The sequence below is a fragment of the Carassius carassius genome, chromosome 28, assembly GCF_963082965.1.
Source record: "Carassius carassius chromosome 28, fCarCar2.1, whole genome shotgun sequence".
NCBI classification, from domain to species: Eukaryota; Metazoa; Chordata; class Actinopteri; order Cypriniformes; family Cyprinidae; genus Carassius; species Carassius carassius.
The window spans coordinates 9,101,804-9,121,856 of record NC_081782.1 but is presented as its reverse complement, the minus strand read 5'-3'; the positions used below and the strand labels follow the sequence as shown (position 1 = coordinate 9,121,856).

The following is a 20,053-nucleotide window of genomic DNA, read 5'->3' as shown; positions in this document are numbered from 1 at the left end:
TGCGCTACAGTGGTGACTACTACCCGAATTTTGAAGAGACCAAGATGACGACAGAGGAAGAAACGGTCATCCTTAGTAGGAAAGCGCCGTCAATGCACCCCGTGAGAGAAGAGGGAAAACAAAATGAGGAGGAAGTCAACGTCGAGCCACAGCCCAAAAAAAAAAAAAAAAAAACTCTGCCAATTGCTCAATGCCAATTTATAGTGGGTTGTTTTGTTTTTTAAGAGTACTGACTTGTCATTTATGTAGGCTAAGGTTACTTTGGAAGTTTTTCATTTATATTATTCATTTATATATTTTTTTTTCATTCAATCCATTGATGCCGAATTGCCAATTGCCGCTAATTCGAAAGTGAAAGTATAACGTGCATGCATTTATAAGCTATTTAAAAGTGAGGAAAAGAGGACAACCCTCCCACCCCCCACCCCACGGTGATACCGGTATTACCGATGTTGTCACACATGGATTAACCGGTGGGAAATCCTCACCTCGTGGTTGTATTTATTCACGCATGTTAAAATTAGAGGTAGACCGATATATGTCATTTTTTAATATATCGGCATCGGCCGATATCCGTGTTTAGTAGCGCCGAATTAAAGTCAGGCATGTCGGCGGGCAGCCCCGTGTTATTGGTGCAGTGGAGAGTGCTGCTGCTGCCGCTGCATGTGGAGCACCCCAAGCCAAGACTTTTGGAAGATTCAACAACAGTCCTGGGAGATAAAGGTAGTCAGAGAATTTCACTCTGTAAATGGGGTGGAGAAGTTGGCAGCTCTTACAAACACTGCAGCGTGATTGAGAGCTCCGTTACTCCGCCTCGCTCACAGACAGCACCGTGCTCGGAGAGACAGCTGTCCTGGAGCTGCCCAGAACAGTGAATCACATTTGTTCGGAAGCATGGTTTGATGCAGACAATAACCATTTTTCCACCCAACTCATTTGTATTTAGAGATGTCAATATTCGATATATAGCTAAAATGGCATGATCATAACACCTCAGCAAATATTCGACAGAGACTGGTAGTTGAATCTGACTTCTCCCATCAAAGCATCAACTCTTCGACTATTTGGGCTCACCCCTAGTGGTCACTATACACTATTAAAAATATCTGCAAGTGCAAGATGTGCGCTGGTATTTGAAAGGGTCAAAAAAATAAATTTGGTTCAGCTCACATTGTCTTTAGCTGCAAGGCAGAACACAAAACCCTTTGTGTTATTGCTAATCTTTCTACTCGGTTAATGTCACGGTGTGACTGGAAGAGCAATATCACCTAAGAAAAATCATGTGTTTTTCTTAGAACTGGCACCAAGCCACTGTATACAACTCAGAAAATGTACTTTTTACTTAACTTTCATACAGTTACAAAAGAAAGACAAAGCGATTTGCTATTGATTGGGGCCCATTTGTGAAAGGCTTGTGTGTATCAGTTTACTTCTGAATAGGCAGTTAGCCTGAACAGATGAGGAAGAAAGAACACAACAGCCAACACAAATATTTGCTGCCATTTTCCATGAAAAGGGGTACAAAATAGAGCAAATGTCTTTCAACATTTTTTTGTATGAGTGAAAATTATGTGAATGGAAGCCTGAAATTAATATTTTTTTCTTTCAACAAATGCCCAGCAAAAGGTGCTTACATTAAAACAAAATCAACATTTTGCATGAAAATTTCACCTTCATCATTTCTGCACATCTGACATAAAAACAAGCTCAACCACAGACACCTTTAGATTCAAATTTGCAACTTCACAATGTATCTTGACCCCTGTCTCAGTCTATTATCTGTTGTCTTGGCTCAATGTAAAGTGTGTTGCCATACTCTCTAGAATAGGATTCAATTAGATCCCTCACATCCTGCTAATCAAAACAAATCAAAGGAAAAGGACCAAAGCACCATGTTCTCCGAGCCATGCTAATTGAGAGATGTGTCTTTTTGAGAAGGGAAGTCTGGGGAGGTGGGGGTGGGGGGTGTCCTGGGAAAGATTGCAGTGAGTGGTGAGATCTTAAAAGGGTTTTGTCAATGGCCATGTCCAGAAGAGCTTGTTTCCTTCCCTTTCCTGCATGCCTGTTCTCCTCATTAGTGTCACTCATCAGTAGTTAGTGCTGGGCAAGCCACAGCGGTACTGAGTCCTCCTCTATAGCCTAGTTCTCAAGCATGTGAGTGAACACAACAGCCATTGGATTTTCCCCTCCTCAAATCCAACCATATCAAAGAGATGGGAAAAGCTAATCAGTTCATTATTTTTTAATTTTTTTTTTTTTTATTAATACTTTTATTTAGCAAGGATGCATCAAATTAAAAAGGTGACACGAAGGACATTTATAAAGTTACAAAAGATGTAATTCAAACACTGTAAACGTAGTTCATTTAAACTCTATTCATCGATATAAATCCAAAAAATGTATCCTGATTCCCACAAAAATATTAAGCAGCAAAACCTTTTTTAACATTGATAATATTATTGTTGTTACAACAATAACAATAGCATAACTGTCTCAATATTATCACGGTCAAATGATGATATAAAACCTCCAGGCAAAAAGTGTAGTTTTTAAAATATATTTAAACTCCTTTTTCTAACATGAAAGGTCTTTAAAGTTGTGTTTTGGGCCATTATGCTTTGGCACAGTATCTGTCAAACGAACTAAAGCCAAAAGTACAATATGGCATATTCCCTTTAACAAGTCTGATTTCACTGCACCTTTCGAAGTAAAGCGCACACACTGAGGCAATCTATTTGTGATCCGGTGTTTTCCATGCCTCAGAACAGCTCCGTTCACACTGAATGAATGCAGTGAACTCGTTTATTAGACGTGCTGTGAGTTTAGCGCTTTTGGAAACGCAACAACCAAGAGTTAGGCTTTATTTTCGTGGCAGATGATTACAACATTTGTAATGAGGCACGTTTTTGTAAGCTTGTTTTCACTGAAGCCGGTGTTTTCCTTCAAAATAAATGTTCTACTGCCATGTCAGTCAAAACAAAAGCTTAAAAGTGCAGTATAAATTGCTAAAAGTTTAAATTTGTAGTGTTACTGAAGTCTAAATTCAAAAATCTAATGTAATTTCCCTACTATAGTGTAAAGCAAAAATTAAATACCTATGAAATATTCATTTCTATTTATTATCCAGTGCAATTGTTTTGCAATATATGGCTAGAGCCTATTACTGTCATTGTTGTTGTTGTTGTTATTATTATATTTAATTTGTTTGGCTTCCTAAAATTCCAGTGTGAATTTAATTTAGACTGAGACAGTGTATCACTAATTCAAAAAGGGCTGAGTTTCCTTTTTTTTCTGACTTAAGCTTTCTTAATTTAAGAACATAGGTTGGAGCTCTTCATTTTGAACTATCAAAAGTACATTAGACAGAATAAATAACTTTTAAAATATACAAAATTGTATTCCCCCTCAATTATTCATGTCGTCTTTTTTTTCAATACAAATCGCATCATGGACTTCATATCGCAATATTTTTGTATTGTTATATTTTTATATCATTACATCCCTATTATTAAATGTTTCTTGAGCACCAAGTCAGAATATTATTATTGTTTCTGAATCATGTGACACTGAAGATAAATGACAGCTTTTTCAGAAAGGAGTAAATTACATTTTTAAATATTAAAATATAAAGCAGTTATTATGATTTTTACTATATTCATAATATTGTAAAAATGCATTTCACTTTATTTTGATCAAATAAATGCACCCATTGAAGCTCTTACTGACCCCAAAAGTTTGAACAGTACTGTATATAAGAAAATTATTATTTTTACATTCCTACCCAGACCGAACTGAAACTACTTCAGTGACAAATTTAATAGAAAACCCTTAAACATGTAAAGAATGGCTTTACCTTTTATAAAACCAATGTTACTCTGCATTCAGACAGCTTTCATAACAATTAGATATTAAAATCATACTTAATTGCAAGCTCAAGTTGTTTAATTATTATTATACCACAAGCATATCTGGTATACATTCATAATAAATTGGTATTCACTATAAATGTCACTCACCTACAATGAAGGGTGCAGCACTTATACACTAACCAGAGCAAGTGACAATGTAAACCTTGAGTAAAAAAAAAAACAAAAAAAGATTTATTCTGCAGCATGAACAACTTTGTTTATATTAGGGATGTCCCGATCAGGTTTTTTTGTCCTCGAGTCCGAGTCAGAGTCATTTGATTTTGAGTATCTGCCGATACCGAGTCCCGATCCGATACTTCTATAATACATAAAAAAAAGAATAAAGAAGAGCGAAAAAACAGATCCAGGATGTTCAATAAATTACATTTTGAAATATATTCAAATATAAAACAGCTATTTTAAATAGGCTAGTAAAAATATTTCAAAATCTTACTGTTTTGCTGTACTTTGGATCAAATAAATGTAGGCTTGGTGAATAGAAGGGACTTCTTAAAAAAAAAAAAAAAAAAAAAAAAAAAAAAAAAAAAAAAAAAAAAACCTTAACAAACTTAGGCTACTGTTCAAAAACTCCTGACTGGTAGTATAGGCAACTTTATTTTTTCTCTAATTTCTAGCTTTTAATTGGCTTAGAAATCTATAAATGCTGGACAATAACAAATAATAATGATTTGTTTATATACTACAAACACTGTTTATCACATAATAATGCAGAATAGTTTCTATACTGTAATAAATACTATGTCAATCAGCACTGCATTGTTCATACTTTATTTATCACCTGCTGGAGATGACTTGAACAATTTATTGTCATGATCGTATATTAACGTCTTCGTGTTTGCATAAGTTTCTGTTTTCCTGTGCGCACCACAGCATAGCTGGACGCTTTTGTCAATATTAGGAATTTCCTGATATCAGCGCGAGAGCGTGCTCCGGCTTCGAGTATGAATGAAACACACACTGCATGAGAGTTTAGCGCTCTGTGATGTTCATCTCGCTGTATCCTGAGTCCGAATGAAATATCAGGTCATGCGCAAACTATCATGTCTCTTTGAGTTTGAATCTATATTTATTCACACCAGCTCTTGAAAACAAAGAGATGTCATGCCGCACGCGTCGCTGTTTCTGTGTGGAGTCAAAAGGGTCTAACTCCGTGCCACCGCATAACAAAAGATGTGTTTAAAATTAATGAGAATATATATATATATATATATCCCCGAGTCCTCATCGGGAGGTAACGTCCGATTCCGATCGAGTCTGAAACCACACGATCAGGCCCGATTTCCGATCACGTGATCGGATCTGGACATCCCTAGTTTATATAACACTGTTCACAAAAGAAACTATGCAAATGCTAGTTTGCAAATTAATAACTACTGAAATTTAAAGAAGTGAATGGCAGTTACAATTCTAGTCAAAATCCAAAGTCCTAGGGCATGGAGAACTATGATGTGCATTTTCTTTCTTTCTTTTCTTTTGTTGTTTCTTGCATCAAAACGTTTCATTAAACTTCCATGCAATGTTTACATCAAGCCACACTGAAATCTACCTACAACATATTTAACCAATACCCTTTTATCAAATCTGTTTTCTCAGCCCATGAGGGGGAAAAAAGCACCTGCAGAAAATAAAAAAAAAGAAAAGGGGCTGCTTTGCCAAGCTGTCAGCAAAGAACTATGGTGGCGGAAATGAAAGAGGCGATCAACGGAGCCCGGGAAGCTGGAATGAGCCATGCATTAGCCGGGCTTTTTAATTGACGCCGGAGATGTTTGCAGTCAGTGGGCTCTCCCTGCCACTCTTCTCTCCCAGGGAGCGAGAAAACGTTTGCCGAGAGGTGGTTTCAGCACTTCACATGGCACCACCTTTTGGACTTTATTAAAAACTTGGCCTGGAGTTTTCACACTTAGTCGTGCGCCTCTCCCTGAGAGCCCGCACCACAGGACCCGACAGCTTCGCTGTTTCGCAGTACACTAGGTGCAAATATTTTTACACACTCAAAAACTGACAAAGACAGCGAGGAGGAGGACGGAGAGTGAGAGAAAAACAGCACCATACAATTTACGATGGAAAGGAAATAAAAAAAAATACAAGGGCAAACTCAATTTCAGCTACGACAAGCGCTCTCTCGCTCTTCTGCCAGTCCCGTGCTAGGCGGTTTGCGGGAAATGAGAGAACTGGGAATGTAGCTTTTGCTCAGGCATTGTTTTGACAGCACTTATGGGCAGTAAATGCCAGGACATCTCCACTCAGGCTGGTTGCGTGTTGTGTTGCTGGAGCTGAAGGATCGCATTATGTTGTGTGCTGGGCCTTTAAACATGGCTGTACTTCAAGCATAGCTCCCATTTTTGTAGATAATGTAACTCATTAAACTGATTATAGCCACTGGCATGGCAAAGAGTGGTGAGACCCCTCTGAAATCAAGTTTAAGGACCTGAAGGTGACTGCCCTGAGCTTTGAATGCAAACTCATTATGCAGTGTCAAACTAGTGTCAGCAAAAATGACAATAATCTTTCAATGGCAGAAAAACCAGAGGCTGGCAGCCAGAGGCAGGGAACGAAAGCCCAGGGGGTAGATTCGGCTGGTAATGTCCACACTCAAGATTTGGACCTGCATATACACAGCCATTCAAACTAGTTCTCCTAACCTACTAAGTCCCAAAAGACACTCAGTCAGGCAAAACTTTTGACAGATTGGAAATAAATACAATATAACATCCTTTATAGATGGGGGCAGTCGTGGCCTAAAGGTTCTAACCCGATGGTTGTGGGTTCGATTCTCAGGTCCGGCAGGAATTGTCGTGGGAGGAGTAAATAATAACCAGTGCTCTCCACCCTCAATACCATGACTGAGGTAAGACCCTTGAGCAAGTCACCAATCCCCCAACTGTTCCCTGGGTGCCGAAGCAATGGCTGCCCAATGCTCTGGGTGTGTGTTCATGGCGTGTGTGTGTGTGTGTGTGTGTGTGTGTGTTCACTTCACTTTGACTTTACTATCAATTTCTGGTCACACTTTATTTTAAAGTCCAATTCTTTCTATTAACAAACCATTAATTATGACTTTTTCCTCAAACTCCTAATTTGCCCCTAATTACTAGTTAGTAAGGTAGTTGTTATTGGGTTAGTAAGTTTAGGTATTGGGAAAGAGTAGGGATGTAGAATATAGTCACGCAGAATATGTGCTTTATAAGTACTAATAAACAGCCAATATGTTAACAAGCATGCTAATAAGCAATTAGTTAATAATGAGAATTGGTCCCTCTAAAGTGTTACCAAATTTCTTAATAACATTAACTAACCAAAATGAATCAATATAGCCTTAACGATCAATAGGGCAGAAATACAATAAAAATGCATCAGTTGAAGCATAATGAAACCTGAATCCATCTAAAAATGTTACTAATTATATAATTACAGATTTATAATACTGAACTAAATTACCTTGGTGTAAATATTTGTAGCCAAAATCAATTTCCCATTTAATTTAATTAGTTAATTCATTAATAATAATAAATTATTATTATTATTATTATTATTATTATTATTATTATTATTATTATTAATAATAATTTACTATAACCCCTGCACAGAATTATTCACCTTATTTACTAACAGTATACAAAATACCATTACAATATTTATTACAATAATTACACAAAATAACTTTACATTTTCAAAATAGTAACTTGACTGTAATTGAAGTACTATAAATACAAGAGACAAGCTACAGCTCCCCAACACTGTTATCTAGTTATTTGCAACAATTTGAATTTCAAAGTTTTTCCTCTAATCAGTGAACCTATTGAAGGACATAAATAGCTTTGAAATTACAAGGTGACTAAATTAACAACTGGCGATGGAGCGGCCTCCAAACATGATCAATGAGAAAGGACAAGATTCAGCAGCAAACAAATGGCCCATCACATACAGATGATCGTCCATCACCTTACTGCACCTAGAGGCTTGTTAAAACCGCACTACAGCAGCTGGTGAAGCATCGGTAACTTGATTGGAAGGATTATGCAGCCTTAGGGTTGATGAAAATAACAGTTTTCTCGGAGGGCGATATCAAACCTGCGAAAATCCATTCGCTTCCAAAAGTGGCCTCAATCCCAATATCAATTAAAATCTTGTCGGGACATGCAGAGCCGTGTTGGGGAAAACTAGTGTGAAACAACAAGCCCAATCACAAATACAGCGAAAAAGCAATCTCGCCCTCCGCCTGTGGTAAACTTCTGCGCTGTTTAACACAATCATTGCAAAAACAAATCCCCACTCCCTTTTAGTACTTTACAGCTCTATCGTCACATGGCGAGGACAGAATGGCTATTCAGAGAGCTGATCTTTTGTTTCCTTAGTATTCCATTTGGATCTTGGTGTTTACCCACTGCTGGTTTGCTTTTAAATCTAAGTGTAGGGTTGGATAGCTAAATGAAACTGAATGGCACTAACTATTTGCAACTTCCGATGGCGCAATAATGCCTAGCCTATTGACAGGACATGGGAATTATAATGTATTTGCATTAAAGGTATTATTTGTCAATGTGCATGGCTTTGAGCAAACATCCACAGGGCTGCAGCCTAACTGCTACTGGAGCCTGGACATATTAATACTACTATTCATCCCATGTCCAACTCAAGCCAAGAAACCGCATTAGGCCCGGGGCCCTGCGGCCTGCATTTGGACCAGCCTCGCTGGCATGTGTATGTGCGCGAGAGCGAGAAAAAGAGTACACCTTTTCTCCTCCAATGAGCTCTGGATGAAGCAAAAAAGTTCTTTATATCAATTAGCCAGACAAGTGTGCAATGGACACCTGTCACCCCATGAGCCCTCCTCCCCAGCCTGCTCTGATCAAGGACCGTCTGTCGTCCTTTTCTGCATCCTTTCTAAAAGAAAACACCTAGGCTGATCTCAGATTGGTGCACTTTCCTCTTGGGTGAAATTGCTGGTGGCCCGTAGCTGAGCCAGGAGGGCCGTCCCAGCTCTGCCTGACAGGCCAAGCAACGGCTGCATGGCAGACACAAAATCTGGGGCACAGACCATCTGGCTGACAGTGCAGTATGAAGTGAAGAGGCTGTCGGAAGTTCATTGCCAGGATGGCTCGCAGAAGCAGGACATTAGATACCATAAAAACACACACATACACACTCGGATATACAAAGAAAATGTTCTTGTTGTGACAAGATTCAAACGAGGGACTTAATGCTCTGAATTCCACAGCTGAGGGCAAAATTCTCCTCTAGTTCTTTTATTAATATATTTATATTAAGTGGTGGGCATAGATTAATTTCTTTAATCTAGATTAATCTCACTGTGATCTTGAAATTTAAATTAAAATTTAGATTAAAACTAACGCACACGGACTGCATACGCACTGCAGATATTTTGACATATTTTGTATGTATTTGTCGGCACAAGAGCAAAAAAAAAGCAAATTCGATATTCAAGTGTTTTCAAGGGCTCTTGATCTCTCTCGTGCACACCGAACACAGCGCGCGAGTAACCAGCTACTCTGTTCAGCTTTTCCACGTCTTGTTTTTGGATGCTTTAATGTTTAAATCGACAAGCGGTAAGGCTTACATAACACATGAAAAAGATAAGCTTTCGTGATGATACGCAGCAGTGGCCCGTCAACTGTCCTGAGCATCTTTTTAGGCTGGCCTCAGCCAGTCGGTTATATAAAATATCAAGGTAAAAGTCATCATAGCTTGCTTAGTATAGACCCAGCTTCCAACCCAACTTTGAGAATAGATTAACGGCGTTATTTCTTTTATCGCCCAATAAGAGTCTCACGTTAAGGCAGCACGTTAAAGCCGATAACGGCCCACCACTAATATATATATATATATATATATATACACACACACACAAACTTAATGCTCAACATAGCAGCGATAATTCAATATTCAATATTTTCTCAGTGTTAGTTCTTTGAGGTCATCCCGAGCCATGCTAATTAAAGTGCCCCTATTATGGGTATTGAAAGGTTCATATTTTTGTTTTGGGAGTGCCCAACACCAAGTTGACATGCATGCAAGGTCAAAAAACACTTTCATTGTCTTATAATATACATTTATTTTCACCTACTTGCTCAACGACTCTCAAACGATTGGTTTAAAGATTCATTTTTCCAAATTCCTACTTTGCGTGATGCTAATCTGCGCTGACTGGTCCGCTTGGTCTCATTTTCATTTCATCATGCCTGTAATGCCTGATAAATCAGCGTTTGTGGTGCAGTGATGGTTTGTGTACAGCGTTACTGGGCAAAGAATGAATTAGCATTTTCATTCAGACCAACACCAAAAGACCAACAAGTGGGAGGGCAATATGCTAATGTTTTTATGTTGACATCAACATTAAATGCTTGGGATAGGATACGTTTTAAAAACGACTCATTTCAGTGATTTAGAGTCAACTCTTTCTTTGACACTGAGATAAAAACTTTATACACTGTGCATTTCAGATTTAAAACTTTAATGGACATTTTCATTCACCTAGAGCTGTTACACACTTCATGAAAGGACATTTTCAAAAATCCTTAATAGGGGCACTATTAACTGAATTCCTCACATTTGAAACAACAATTAAACAGGCTCTCCTTGTACTATGACACAGAGAAATCATAGTTAGCCTGGAAAATAACGCCAGCCAGACTGCAACAGACCATAACTTAAAATCACAGCTACAACTCTAACTCAATTCTGCTCTATCAAAAGCCAAATTCAGCAAAAAACATTCAACCTCTCACACTATTAACAAATATGCAGCGGACTTGCAAATGTGAAGTGGCTTGGCATGAGAGAGCAAAACCAAACAGCTCTTACCTTGGGTTGAGCGCGTCTTGGAAAGGCAACTTTAGGATCAATCTAAATGAGACAAGAAAGAGAGAAAGAAATATGAGAAAACTGAGCTTGTGATACTGTTACGTGAAGAGGAAAATTAGAAAATATTAGAAAAAGCCTCCAATGTGCTGCGACTACTCGATAACCTTCATGGAAATTATAGCATTAATCATGATGCAATGCTCCATGTCTCATGTGTAATCTCGCCTAGTTATTACACGCTGGTTGCAAGAGGACTGTATGACAAAATCGAATAAAACCTTACAACGGTTAGAGCATAATTACTCGATTACAACATAAATAAACAGGTAGCATTATATAACACAACAGAGATAATTCAAAGACTCGCTGAAGAAGTGCTCGCAGCCTCGGGGGAGGTCAGGTCGACATGGCAGGAGGTGTTTTAGTGAGCGCTGTAGATTTGCGGAGAATCAAGACAGGGCATTAGATCAATACATCCACAACCTTCTTCCCCCCTGAGGGACTAGAATTATTATGGGTGACTCTCCTCCGATGTACGAGGGGTTACCGTTCGGCCTATAATCCATTTTGGCATGTGATTGGGCATAACTTAGAAAAGCTGTTATTTGAGATATTTTGTTCTCGCATGCTGTTATTTGATTTTATTACATTACAAACTAAACATAGTTTTGTACACATCTTGATTAAGAGCATTTGTAATTTAAATAAACCACTGGTGTTCTGAACCAGCGTAGCGATTCATCCTGGATATTAATAATAACAAATTTCCCAGGAGGATAAATTAACAACATAAATACGTCAACTGCAATCAAAATGTTTTTATCTCTTATTGATCTCTGCATCATACATATTTTGCGGTATTAAAAATGTATGATTCTAATGCTAGAAGGGGAAAAGAAAATCATTTTAAGAGATTCTGTCATTAATGATAAACAGGTATTACTGATTTCCACTAGCTGACTTGTTAGACTTCATATTAGTGAACATCACTTATTTATTTTAAACACTCAATTAAAGATTTTACATAGTGAAATAAGTGGCCGACTGGTTGTTTAGAAAGAGGTTTGCTTTGGTCATTTAAACATTCATAGAATGATACAACAGTCCCTCTTTTTAGCAAACAGGCCAAAAGCTTGGGCAGCCAGAACACTAGAAAGATAGGACGTAGATAATCATGCATGCGAGAACAAAAACAGTTCAAAGACTTGCCTCTGCACTCTCATTAAATGGAAAAATAACTCAAGGGAAAAAGATCCATTAGTGCTATACTGCTCTTGAATATACCGCATGTCTGAATGCTTTGTCACTTCTTATAAATTGTAAGAAAAAGAAAGCAGAATTGTGAGATGTGGCAGTGTGCAAAAGGGAAAGAAAAAAAAAAACCTTCAACCTGTTTTGGTGGAATATGAAGAAGGGGGTCTCCTGGTAAATTAATTTTACCTGAACAGAATTGCAATATGTTCCACCCAAAAAAAAAAAGCCTTCCTAGTGGGGAATGATGCTGTTGTGTTGTACTTTAATTCATCCTGAAAAGTGTTTAATCTAAAACAGATTGCTTTTAGTCTTTTAGGCAACAGTCTTTCAGTTGTCAATACACAGTGTAATTCTCACCCTAGGCTTTCAGATTTGCAGATTACACAGCTTTTAATCAAATGTGAAACAAGTGTGTCAAGAATATCTCTGTACATGTTTTCTTTGGTCTATTTGCACTCTTCAAATGTGACAAAAAGATTGGACAGGAAATTGCAAAAAAAAAAAAAAGTAGAAAATAGAAACACAATAAAACAAAAAATTCTTCTATTATAGAAATCAACAGCAAGACCTTTCAACTTCACTATCAATTTAAATTTGTTCTTAAACCTCCAACTTCCTCATGGCTCCTGGTCTCCAGTTGGAGCTGAAACCCCAGAGTCATGACACAGCCACCCCAACCCTGACGATGACATCACTACCCAGAGCTCAGTAATCCCTGCTTTAGCACCAGCCGCTACTGTCAACATGATCTCAATCGCTCTCAATCCTGGATACATCACTGCTAACGCTAGCTTTCTTTTTTTTCCTTAGCCATTGAAGAGCATTTGAAACGTCAAACCTTGACCCACTTTTTAGGAAGAATACTAGAATTACACATGTGTGCCATGATTATGTAATCCAAACGGCCCACATTTGATGTCCGAATTACATGTTTTTCGACTAGTGCAACACTGACATGTACAATGTTATATTATTTTATTAATCAGACAGAAACATCCTCCCTCCTAAAGGCATTTCAGCTTACATCAGTCAATGCCAAACTGGCATAAAGAGACATACTGAATAGCACACCTGTATTTCTAACAGATTTAGGGCACAGAACCAAGAGAGGTGGCGAATATTCACCTGCTGGGCTAAATTATTATTCAGAATTAATTTTTGCCCAATTCCTGGATTTAAGTAAAACAATCATCAGTAATTGGTAATAAACCATTTAACTGGTTAATCTGCTGTTGACCAAATTAGCCACCTGATCAAATCTAATAAATGCAACTTGTCAGTGAACCTTAGTTTGGATTTTTACATCTTTAAACGTACACATTATTATAATTATAAAATTGTTAAATAAAATGTTTTCTATATTAAAATTCATCCTCCCTTATTTGCATAGGTAAATTTTTTCAGTTTATCTCGCAAATTTAATTTCTATTTGAAATGGTGTATGTTTAACAAAAACAAATATTAACAAATGGGTTCCCAGCAAATTGCCTACTCACCTAAGAGCAGAAAAATAATTCTAACCCCATCTAATCAAAGAATTACACATTACATATTTTTTGTTAAATGGTAAGTATTGGAAAAGCCAATAAACAGTGTTCTGGGAGAGGACTATTAGCCACAAAATTACTGAGGGAAGCTATGAACCTCTGTGTATGCCTTTAAATAAGTCCGTCTCTTAATATGAACTTGCAGCAACATGGCATCCATTAAAATAAGTCAGTGAAGGCAGTATTTGTCCACACCCCAGCTATCCCAAATAAAAGGCTCTTTCACTCTGGACTCCAACAGGTAACTAGCAACTGCATCTACAAACAGGAAAGATGGTGACTTTATACATAAGAAAAATAAAAAATAGAATCCACATTAACTTTACTGGTACAGCGTCTGCTTATCCTGCGGTTCAGTGTCACACAAAAATCTTAATGTATTTCTGCCGGGATTTAGGTTAGGTTGAATAAGGCAAACCTATTTCTTGCAGACAGAAATATACGCATGACTCAGTCTGCATATTTATATGGCCAATATAAAATAATAAAAATAATATAAACAATATTTTTCAGATATTACTCGTCTGAATCCTAAATAAAAATGCATTGAAAGAATCCATACAATATAAAAGGTTATAATATGAATACTATAATATAAATACAATGTTATTCTATTCAAATAAAAATGTTATAATATCAATGCTATTTATATATATATATCCTAAATTCTACAGGTAAAAAAAAAAAACACTCCAAAATCTTTTAAAAATTTGAATCTTTATTTTAAAATATACAAGAAAATCTTACTACATACTCTAAGTTTATAACAAGCACTTTTTAAATGTTGAAACAACAGCAAACTCCAGGCATGAATAAAACAACTGAAAAATAAATAAGAAAATTTTAAATAAATAATGAGTGGCACATTAGGAAATAAACTGAATGCAAAATACTTCAATGTAGAATAATGGAAACTTGTGCACCGGTACACACACACTAACCTGCACCACAAATGACAAAGTATCGACATAAGTCTAAATATACTATAAAAATACATAAAGAAACAAATGTGATCAAATTAGTTTACCCTGTCAATCAAGCACGTAAAACGTTTCTAGTCAGCAAGGTTTACAATGAACTTATGCATGCATCCAAAATACATTCTTGCCCTATACAACATCCAGAGTTCTGTCTGGAAAATTAAATCAGGAACAAGACTGCAAAACACTACGTCATACACAGCAAGTCTTACATCACAAGAGGCGCTGAACACAGCTGGAGTCACGATTGAACAATGCCGCAGGTAATTAGTTCCTTCTTGCCCCCATACCTCAATTACAGTTAACCCTTTGTTCCCCAGTAGTAGTTTGGTAAGCAAGGGGTTAAAACCTGTTGAGGCATGTGAGGAAGACAGGACTAGGCTAATTATCCAGCTACTTATTTATGTCAAGTGCCCCGCTGTTGTGTGTGTGGTACAATGACAAATGCAGAAGAAAGCCTCGACACGGGAAGGGATATGATAGGGAGACTGTGTGTCTTTTCACCACTGAATGTCACAGATACAAGTATGTTTAAACAGCACTTCACAAAACAAACACAAATAGAAGGGAACATACCGTCTTTGAGTCTAATTCGTGGTGAGGTTGAGCTAGGACCTTATCTACACTGGCCGCATCCGCAAACGTAACGAAGCCAAATCCCCTGGAAAACAAAACAAACAAAAACACAGAAATACATTAGGAGCTGACAGTGATGCGTTACACATGTTTGACTGGTAAGCTTGTTAACATAGCCATTCGATTCTATTATTGAATGCTACATGAACTTTGATATCTATAACAATTTCAATAACGTTGTCTTAGAAATATAGTGTGTCAAGGACAAAAGAGCATGGTAGGTTACACAAAAATGAAAATTCTGTCATCATTTAATGTTACTCAACCTCATGAGGTTCCAAACCTATTTGCCCTATGAGGAACAAAAAAAAATGTGTAGAATTACCTATGAGGAACAAAAAAAAATGTGTAGAATTACAGCTTCAGTCACCAGTCACTCTCATTGTAATGTTATGGGGGGGGGGGGTTGCAAATAAAAGTGAATGGTGACTGAAACTGTCAGTCCCTAACAATTCCTTTTGGTTGACAAAAAATTTCAGATAAACATCTGCATAATGTGTTACCTTAAAAAATACAGTCCGTCAAGGACACTTGAGGACTTTTCATGCCACCCTTAATCCTGGGTTAACGTATTTTTAAACCGTAGGTTAAGAAACGTTTCAAACTTGTAATTTTTAAGGTGTTCAGCAGCGCCTTTTAACCGTCCGTTTTAAAATTCTGCTAAATAAGTTTAGCAAAAGACAACCAATCATAAACTGCTTCGGCGCTTACCTCATTAAATATTCATATGCATTGTACAGTCGCAGAAACTTAAATCTGAATGTTTTAGGGAAACTAACAATGTATTTTTGCGGTACATTTCAGAAGATGTGTAGCAAACGGAGAGGATCTGTGTAACGACATTTCTACTGATATTTAAACAGGTCGCGTGCTCGTCGCGTGCTGTAAGCATCCTATCAACGTTTTAATCCTCATGAATATGCAAATAAAAACGCTAACGTACAGTAAGAAATCCCGCAATCTGACAGCGAATCATTAATTAATGTTACTAACCCAGGGTAAAGTATGAACGGTGTGAAACACGGAACCGCATTAAGCGCTCGGTTCATTAAAGATATTTGGTTTAACATGAAGACTCCCAAATCAATGCCAAACTGTATCCCATCCACAAACACACCGATCCAGCCTCCTCAACAGCGCATAGCATCCGAATAACAGCGCAAGGGCAAAATCGCAGGTTAATATCGCTTTGAATAAAAACCTCAACGTGTTAAGAGATTCAAAAAGAAAAAGAAAAACATTGTATTGTGTTTGTTTTGTTTTTTACCTGGAGCGTTTTGTCGTGGGATCTCTCATCACCATACATTCTCTGATTTCTCCAAATTTACTAAAATAGTCTCTAAGGCTGTCTGTGAAATAAAATAGAAAGAAAACAGCACACATGAGCCAAGCGTTCGTGCGTTACACACCAGTTTCTAAATTAAACGCCCCCCTGGATGTCTAACAGGGGTCGAATAGAGGACTTCAAATGACGGCACATATCCCGCACAGCGCGCGCCACGCTGGACACAATGAAACAAACACAACACAGCCCGACAAACGCGCGCAAATGACAGCAAACCATCGGTCTCTTACCTGGTGAAGTTTGCCAGCTGAGGCCACCGATAAACATTTTACTGTAAGGGGAAAACACAGCAGAAGTGAGTCCAGATGTCAGATCGGCCATTTTGACGTGTAGCTAGCGACAAAAAAGCAGAGCTAAACGAAGGCAAAGCAGAGCGGTGTGTGTTTACTGAGCCCCGGCGAGCTGTGCTCTCTAATATACATCAAACAAATGTGTAGTAGTTGTGTGCACCCGGAAGAGCGTTTTTAAAACATGCTCACTGGAGAAAACACACAAGGAAAAAAAAAAGTCAAGTGCTGTCAGGATTGGGATTGGCTTTGGCTTACCCCGGGTCGTGTTGCGAATCGTTAGGGCTTCCAGATGTGGCTTGGCTCCCGTCTCCCTCCATGGCTAACCCAACTATGACCAGTAACTAACACACACACTGTCAGAGCTAAGAGAATATTACTGAGCCGGGAATGTGAGCGTCACACGTGGGAACAGCTCTGCCTGGCTCCCTCCCCCTCCCGTCACCCACACGGGGAGGAGCGCAGAAGGGGCTCGTCACCTCACTCATTGCATTGACGTCATTAGCCTGGCCCCGCCCACCAGGGACTCAGCGCATGAGGATCGGATCGAACCGCGTCACTTTTATTATTATCTCATCACCGTAGACACACACAAACGTGGCGGATTCACATTATACACACGCAGAAATGAAAGAAGCGAATGTAAACAAAGCTGGAAAGTCTGTCTGGGTGATGCACTGATACACCTGAAGATCACACCCAAGATCCAGAGTAGAATTAGCAGCGCAGTGATTTTTTTTCTGCTAGATTTTTTTTTCATTGCAACCCAAGGATTGATTTATTTTTAATACTTCTCCCCAAAGAGAATTCATAACTTACCTTCTGTTTGTTTTGAGTTGCTCAAACATGTCCAAAAAGCAAGTAGGGCGTAAATTAATTTACAGACAGGCTTTTTTGATTAAATCAGTGGAGGATGTCACCCCCCCCCCAAATCTTCAGGGTTTAAAAAAAATGTTTTTCTTATTATGAACTAATTTGTAAACATGCCACATCACAATGATATAACATTACACAAAATAAAACATTTTTAAATTGTAAACAAAAATTATTGGAGTATGTTTTACACATTCATTGTGTTACTAGCTGTTGCTTTTCCCAGAATGCAAGTATGTTATCTATAAGGAGATTCAATCTAGCAACAATAAACTGCCTTAAACATAAGCATATCATAAATCAACTCCTGTAATTACATTCTCAAGTGTACATGCTAATATTATGTACGATTATTGTTTTACAATGCTGTGTACACTTATATATTGACTGTACAGAATACACCTCCTTCAGCAACACCCATCTGTCACGTTAAGATGTTAAACTGGAAATATCTGAGCTATTACCCACCGCCTGAGGGTCTTTGGACCCCTCGACTTCTGCAAAATGCAGTTTCACATATCAATTAATGGTCTTTAAAATGCACAGAAAGGATCTTGTGCTTATTATCCATGGAGAGGGGGAAGAGCGAAAAGGAAATAGACAGAGAGAGGGGCTCAATTAAGGCTGCCTGCTCAGTGGATTTTCAGTCATGCTACAGTGATTGCTGTTTATTTCCTGCAGCTCTGTTTGAGAGAGGCTCATCATTCTTCTTTTTTTGTTCTCTATACCTATACCAATTCATATTTCCTCTTCTCGCCTCTCATGCTAAAGATAGCTTCTGAACACCTGTCAGAACTCTTGAAGTAAAGAGCCCACATAAAGCCGGTGTCCAGAGGAGGGAGGCTGAGATGCTCTTGATTGGCAGGTGAACCCGCTGTCTCACCTCACTGCCTAGCGGGCAGCTTGTTGGTAAACTGACACACGGGTACCTGTGGGGCACAACCCAGAAAACGAAACATCTCTCTCCCCTCTCAGTTTATACTCTCTTGGGCTTTGAGCAAGACAAGACCACCTTTTTTTAAAAAGACAAAAATAAACAACGTGTCAAAGATACTATTATTTTCCATGTAAAGACAAATACATTGCTAATTCTAATAAGTATTAATAATAATCATTATCAGCTGAAATAGAGCTCCCTTCTGCTCTTAGTCTGAAATGTCATTTCTGTTAAGTTCAAATATGCATCATCACCACCGCCGTTCTATTTCATCGTAATTCAATACGCAATTACATTTCTGATAGGCTTTGGCAGAACATTTAACAGGTTATTTAAATGACATAATTTCATAATAGGATTTGATAAGTATAATGCTGGGAAAAACAGTTTATTCAGCACTGTTGCCATTCGTTTTGAAAGAAAGTACAAAATAACATTTCATCTGACCACCTGAAAGCATGTTGTGTTTTATGCCTTGGCTGTTCTCTGGCATTACGATGAGGCGCTACGCCAGATCTTCACAAATGGGCCGTCAAAGGGGGGCTGTTTTTAGAATCATGGCTCATTGAGATTTGGCATAATTGAACAGGAAATTACTGTTCGGAGCAAGGTTTTAAATATCTACATGATGTCCCGAGTGTTTCATAGCATATAAGCCTTAAAGAGCATTTAGGGATATGTTTATTGTGAGGCCAAGTGTTTGCTGGTTCATTAAAGAACACTGCGGACCTCATTAGACCTTTTATTAGCATATCATTTACTTGTTAGAACTGTATTACCAGTTGCAGAATTAGCTCAAAACATTTTTGACACCTTTAATTGTATGATCGCATAAAAACAAATCTATTCATGTACATTTCGCCACATAGATCAGCCATAAATCATCTACATAATAAATACACCGCTGCCATGAGACGAGGCATCAGTTTCATACGCTTATGAATTTTACCATTCACCATATACATATTCATGTTGCTCGTGACATAAACAGAGACACGGCTGTCGGGTTTGATGAAATGAAATTGAAATGCAACTTTAAAAGAAACACACATCAAGAGGATATTTAAATATACACATTTGCATTCGCCGGTTTTGAAGGCACGCTTTATTAATGCCGCAACCCTTGCCATTATTAAGTTAAATCTAATGTCTCTAGAAATCCATTAAGTCTTCAAAAACAGCGGAGAAAGACGTCTGAACTGAAGACCCTTATTAAAGACTAGACTAAGTGCACAACACAGATCTGTCCAATTAGAGCCTGTGCATTTTGCAATTAGAGAGAAAAATGTAATGTGCCAAACATTGCCTAAAATGGCCAATTTGACAAAGGAGTTAGAAAATATCTGCTCTGATCTTTAAATGGATACTTAGAGAGATAATACTTCATGTTTAAGAAACAGTTTTAATGGAGGTTGAAATAATGAAGAATGCAGTCTCATCACGTTG

At 37.9% G+C, this 20,053-nt stretch overlaps 1 protein-coding gene across 11 annotated transcripts in view; it reads right to left on the bottom strand.

Annotated features, from left to right (window-relative positions):
- The window catches only part of msi2b (musashi RNA-binding protein 2b), a 277,421-nt gene extending 260,155 nt beyond the window's left edge, over nt 1-17,266 (bottom strand). For 4 of the 11 annotated variants that reach the window (XM_059514192.1, XM_059514195.1, XM_059514193.1 and 1 more), the window contains exons 1-5: nt 17,056-17,258; nt 16,741-16,781; nt 16,433-16,514; nt 15,106-15,190; nt 10,749-10,790 (exon numbers count right to left, since the gene is read on the bottom strand). In XM_059514192.1, coding sequence (XP_059370175.1) covers nt 10,749-10,790; nt 15,106-15,190; nt 16,433-16,514; nt 16,741-16,781; nt 17,056-17,117 — 312 coding nt within the window. In that variant the 5' untranslated portion in view covers nt 17,118-17,258. Of the gene's footprint in view, nt 1-10,748; nt 10,791-15,105; nt 15,191-16,432; nt 16,515-16,740; nt 16,782-17,055 lie in introns of all 11 variants that reach the window. The other 7 variants (XM_059514189.1, XM_059514190.1, XM_059514197.1 and 4 more) reach the window with 5 other exon arrangements.
- Between the last annotated feature and the right edge of the window lie 2,787 nt (nt 17,267-20,053).